Below are 6,262 nucleotides of genomic sequence, written 5' to 3' on the forward strand. Positions count from 1 at the left end.
AATTACACCATCTCCCGCTAAAGGGGATCATGAGGCGATGCGAAGCCGGCGCACTTGCACGATCGCGTTCCGTTGGCGTTCGTTGCGCATTCTACCGACCTCGGTCAGATTGTTATCGAACCAAAGTCGGTTCGCACACGTTGCAGCTGTGCCCGAAGCTCCGGTCGAGGAATTAGCGTTGGAACCGTACGCTGGCACCGTCAAAGCCCGGGCGTTGAAGTTGTTTAGCGAGGCGATTCTGCACGGGCGTTGGACTCGCGTCGTCTGTCCGCAGCCGACGCGTTGGCTCGACGTCGGCGTTGCGTACGGCGGGGTTTTCTTGCCGACGCTGCCGTTGCGTTTCGGCATGTCGAGCCCGCGTTTCATCCGTAGTAGTTTCCCGCCGACGTTGCCGCCGACGTTGCCGTAGCAGTTTCCCGCCGACGTTCCCTAGCCCGGACCTCGGGGTCCGCTTGCCGACGTTTACGTTGCGCTTCTGCGCGTCGAGCCTTCCGCTGCTCCACCCTCTGCTCCGCGATTTCGGCAGGCCTTAAGGTATTACTGCAACTGGCACCGACGTTGACGTTGGAACTCATGACACCGGCGCAGTGACTGAGCGTGTGTACAAGCTAACACGAGCTTTTTATCTAAACGAGGAGAGGGAGTGGAGAGGGGGAAAGGGGAGAGGGGGAGTGACGAAGGGGAGTGGGAGTGGAGAAGAGGTGTGTGGAGAGGGTTTGCGCATGCGCAGTAAGGCTGGTCACGCCGCACACCGTTTGAGCTCCGCCATAAGATGCTTTGCATCTAAAAAGAAAGAGTGGCCTGAAAGATACCGTATTTACTCGAATCTAAGCCGATGTTTTTTTTTTTTCGAAAAAACAATGTGCGAAAGTGGGGGGGGGCGGGGTCGGCTTAGATTCGTGTACAACGATTAAGTTTTTTTTCTGGCCTTGCGAATTTCTGGGGTCGGCTTAGAATCGGGGCCGGCCTAGATTCGAGTAAATACGGTACGTAAAACGAAAAAAAAAAGAGTCACAGTTTCACCACAGGGCCGACGCAGTGAATCCAATAGCAACAAATTGGTACTTTATACGAAGAAAGGCTCAACCCTTAGTCAACGCGGCCGCTGCAGCGAATGAAGTGACCTTCGTGCTGTCGATGGTTTGAACGCAAACTTTGAAATGATAGACAGCACGTACAAACCTATGAGTCATCTGCTGATCTCCTCTAAATATATGCGCACGACCGCGGGTGCACCGGGCTCTGTAAGTCAAAGTACGCATTGACGCATTTCCTCCCGGAAGCACCCAGCCCCCCCCCCCCCCTTCCGGCTTCTATCTCCATGTGCCTTTCGTGCGACGAAAGATCAGCAGGGTACTTCCTCTCCGCTTGCGCAGCGATCGACGGCAGCCCTCGCATGCTTTAACTCGCGCGTAGAACATACGACGTGCGATACGATGTGTACTTTATACGGAACATCACGGCAGTGCCGACGCCGACGACAAAAACCCGCCGAGAGTGTCCATACGATTGCTGTTGCAAAAATACTGTGTGAACTGAATAGTGAAACATAATGCCGTATTGTGTTCAAAGGGTAAAGTGAGGCCGCTATGCCGCACATACTGTAAATGAGTCACTATCCCGTGGTGTCATGTCACGACAAATTATATCCTAATTTTTGGAAGTTCATAACGTGTTGCCCCAGTCGTAATGATTGGCGCAGAGGCACATTGAAATCACATCTGTGAGTTTAAGATTGCTCCACTCAGAAAGAGCATTCGTACGTGGTTGGCAGGCGGCTTGTGCTCTGTGATAGGACATCGGAGGAACTCGGACGTGACGTCATCTGCGAAGCTCGGTTGTTATATTAGGTGGACGCATGAAGTACGCTACGTACAGGCAGAGTTAAGATGCTTACCCAAACATTCATCACTGGAGACAGCGACATAAGAAGAACAAGACCAAGCGCTGCCCGTTGTTTTGCCTCTTATTCTTTTGCACTGTTTCCAGCAATGAATTCGTAACAATAGACTTTATCCCAAGCCTTTTAACACGAAAGTGTTTTATGCCGGGGTCCACCAAGACTTCAGTGACGTATTTCCGTCACGGAAATGACGTCGACAAAATATACGCAATCAGATGGCAAAGAAAAAAAGTTCCGTCAACGGGCATCGAACCCACGACCGCTCGGTCCGCAACAACAAATGCCGGGCACGCTATCCACTGCGCCATGATCACAGACTCTAGGGGGCTTTACAAACGCGCCTTTTATATCTAAGACTCTCCCGGTCGGCGGGGTGGTGTTGCCCTCTGGGAGCGGTAAAGTAAAGTAATTCGTCATTACTGTGGCCCCGCGATTAGCACCTACAACGCGTTACCCGTCCATCCCATTCGGCGCGTTTTCAATAGAGGTTCAATTTTTGTCAATGCCTTAACACACCGCGAGGTGGCGACCTTAGCCAAGCGTCGTAAAAGCGTCGGCCTCGCTCATAGTGTTTTCTACACTTACCTAGAGGGAAAAGTGGCACTGCAAGTTGTTGGACGCATGGGAATGCCGGGATATGTGAGCTTCGAACTTGACTCGGATTCGTATCCTTCACGTAGAGCCCAGAAACCTCAAAGACGCGTCTGGCTTCAACGCGTTCCTTGCGTCGATATGGTTGATTTCTTACTGAAGGAGCACGTAGTGAGCTATTTGTTTTTTATTATTGCAGAAAAACGAGTTTTATTTAACATTGGAAACTTCTGCGTCGATGTATAGTTTCACGAAGCGTAAAAAGTAACCAACGGCCGCTAAACTTGGCAGGCAGACGACAAAGGCAGCGTTCTCTCTGCCACTGCATGTTCGTCGTCTGTTTCTTTCTTTCGCCGTTTGGTTATGCCGTCAATGTGAGTGGACGTTTATTTTAAAATATAATACGCGTAAATGACATCCGCTTATAAAAGTTTTGTTTTAGAGAAGCTTTGTTTGAGCAGTCGTATCCGCTTTTGAGCCGAAGCCTCGCACAACGCCAGCCAACACAAGCCTCGCAGGCACATAAACCGTCATTCCCAGCGCTCCAACTGCGGCCCTTAAGAAATTCGCATAGACGGTGGCGCCAGATTTCCCTCTAGTATTCTGGTAAGAAACTATATGGCCTCGCTAATAGCTCCGCGACGCCATAGCGACGCGCGCCTGCCTCACCTGGCTGTAACATCGCGTTCCCCGCTCACGCGCTCGCCCCAGAAAAATCGCGGCCGGGCTACCGGGGCGGCACGACGCGCTTTGCGTTTCGCTCTAGTCCGGCCGTGGTGTTCAATCACATTTTAACATGCCGTGGGATGGCGACCAAGTTCTGTGTCCAATATGCGACGCACTTCTGGCTATCACACCTAGTTCTCTGATTGCGCTTTCACAGTTAACTACTACAGCTACCGTACGGGATTGTTTAATTATTTAGCAGGGACGTTAGTCGTCGGGATGGAGATGTTCCACCAATCATCAAAGTGGGTGCATACACGTTAAACGGTGCTATAGCTGCCAGACACCAATATACATTGTGTAAACTCTCTTATATCAATGTACAGTAAACATTCAGTTACTTCTGCAAGGGCACGCTTTACTTTCGTATTATTCCGATTCCTATGACGGAGGAATCAACCATGTTTTCTTTAAAACATTTGCCGCACGAGCCTTCCCGAGATCTTCTCTTTATTCTGCAGCATCGACTTATTTCATCATCAAAGTTGAATGCCTCGTTTTTCTTGGCTTTTTTTTTTTCAGACTGAGGTACGAAGGGATACGTTGGCCAATGCAGACCAGAAATTTTCACTCGTCTGCGGATTATGATTATCTCGGGCACATGAAACGAATCAGGTAAGTCAGAAGGCTGGTAAGTGGGATGGCGGTGGTGCGATTCTTCCTTTTCGTTACAACTTATTATATGCAGTGTTGTAAACCTATGTTTTCGTGTATTCGTTCGGTACACGAAAGTTGCCTGGAATGCCACCAAGGGTTGTCAGTTTCTGTGCATCCGACATTGAAAACTTGGACCAATCAGAATATGGGAGCAATGAAGTCGTTATTACCAATAGGCCAGGCATAAATCTTTTAGCTGAATTCTAAATCAAAGTTATGTTTTTCTCCAGTCGATGTTTTGCATCCTGTTCGCAATACTAATTCGACTGAACGGGTTTTACGAACGTCCCATTTTAGACGGGGTAGTAGCTGGCGCCATCACGCAAGTACGCAAGTTTTGTTTATTAGCGGTGCTTAAACTGCGTGGTGCTATACCAGGCGAGCCTTTGGCATATAGCCTCGAGCCCGACGTTGGACGATTCTCGGCGGCGGCTGATGGAAGCAATGTAGCAATGTGAAAAGGGCACCACGGTTCCGCGGAACGTTGGCACTCCCGCTAAGATCAATTCATAATGTTCGCAATACTTGGAACGAAAAGCGGCCGAAAACCTATTGCCACAGACATCAACGCGCGCCATACGATTGAAGCTCGACTAGGTGAGGTGGGGACAGATGACAAAAACCGAAAACTCAATGTAATTCTTTATTCGAACATTCTTAATTTTAAATATGCCGAAGTAATCTAGCAATTTACTTTACAGTTTTTCTGGCTCTTGGCTAAATATTTGACTGCCTCATTTTTGTGGTCGAGCGCCAGAAATGGCGGGCGTATGAAACCGAGACATGGAAAAGCGCAGCTGCCATATTCTTCTGAGACGTCCAGAATGAGTGAGTGTCGATATATCAACTATCAACCAACTTCGTTGTTTGGGTGTGCGGGCTGCGCTTGCAATTATAGCACGCATGACACACGTAAGTTAACGAACTCGAAAGAACTACGCCTCTGTAATCGTTGTCTAGAACAGTGACGTCATTCTGGTCGTTTTCTTGTCGCGCTCTTCCACGTTTCAGGTTGGGTTTCACCTCCTAAGTTGGTTTAGTTTCATACTTCGCAATTATTACTAGATTCCGCTTTTTCGAAATCTCAAAGCTGCAGGGGGTTCCTCGCATGCAGGACTTCAATTCTCCCATTTGGCATCACCGTCGAACTCCGCTAATTAAGGAGTTAATTAACTTAACATTTTTAATTTTTGTCCCAAATGTTATCTTTAGCCATCTTAATGCGGCTGCGGAATTATATATTGTGAAGGCATCGAACAAATATCGCACTGCCCCGATTTTTGAGGATTTTGGACGCATTTTTTGAGACACCATGTATATACATGCAAAACTTTTCGAAAGAAGTTCGAACCTCCCCCCCTCCCCCCTCCCTCCGCTATGCCAGTTATACTAGTGCCCTAGACATGCTTCGAAGAAGTGCCGAGAGCGGTTGCCTGAACTGTTATGCATATCATTTCAACACCTGCTCAACGATTTTAACTTCTCGTGCAGGTCGATGTGCAGCCTGATCCTGCAGATGCAAATAATTCAGTACCTTTGCACAGGAGCGAATCACACGGGTCGACTGAACGAATGCGACATCTTCGGCTCTAAAGAAGCAGGGAGGCGTCTCACGTAAGTTCGGTGCAACGTATATTGTTTTAGGGGCGAAGCACCTTCGGGTCTCGGCTTACCGGCGTGTCATGTCGTCGTCATATCCATAACCATTCGGCGCCAGTTCCGCTGTTTTATGATGTTGCAATAATGAACACGACGCCAGATCCGGCATTTTTAGGTGAACTTACCATTAGTATGTGACGGGTGTCTCCCGGCTTGTGCATTTGTAAAGAGTGATCCTTTTGTGTGCGGTTGAATTTCTGCAACTGCGAAATTATCTGGAAGTTGTGTACTACGTTGAAATTAGTCGTTCTTTTTTGTTACTTTTCAGGTCAGTTCTCAAGCTTGGATCTTCAAAGCCATTTGCAGATGTCTTGAAGATGATCAGTGAAGGTCGACAAGAAACCATGGATGCTTCGGCCACTCTAGAATACTTTCTGCCCTCGTTGGAGGGGCTGGAGGGCAGTTCTGGACGTTACGTCGGATGGGGTCAGCAATAGTTGCAGCTTCACGAAAGTTCTTGCTCGCGCATGTGAAATATATGCCCAATAGGGGGCAGGAGCTCGATGTCACTATATTCGTTATTATGAATGTTTTTTATTCATTATGCTACATTCATATTGCTACATTACTTATTAAATATTACTACATTCATTATTATGAATGTTTTGTCACTATAGTCATTATTATGGAAGTTTTTTAACCCGGATCCCTGTGTGCTGTTCACACACACACACACACACACACACACACACACACACACACACACACACACACACACACACACAC

At 48.1% G+C, this 6,262-nt stretch overlaps 1 protein-coding gene across 1 annotated transcript; it reads left to right on the forward strand.

Moving 5' to 3' along the window:
- Positions 1-3,746: 3,746 nt before the first annotated feature.
- LOC119392995 (angiotensin-converting enzyme) lies at positions 3,747-6,043 on the forward strand. The gene is made up of 3 exons (XM_037659869.2): positions 3,747-3,835; positions 5,369-5,491; positions 5,805-6,043. The coding sequence occupies exons 1-3, from the start codon at positions 3,771-3,773 to the stop codon at positions 5,971-5,973; spliced, it is 357 nt and encodes a 118-aa protein (XP_037515797.1). The 5' UTR covers positions 3,747-3,770; the 3' UTR covers positions 5,974-6,043.
- Positions 6,044-6,262: the final 219 nt, after the last annotated feature.

This window comes from Rhipicephalus sanguineus, chromosome 5 (assembly GCF_013339695.2).
Source record: "Rhipicephalus sanguineus isolate Rsan-2018 chromosome 5, BIME_Rsan_1.4, whole genome shotgun sequence".
NCBI lineage: Eukaryota > Metazoa > Arthropoda > Arachnida > Ixodida > Ixodidae > Rhipicephalus > Rhipicephalus sanguineus.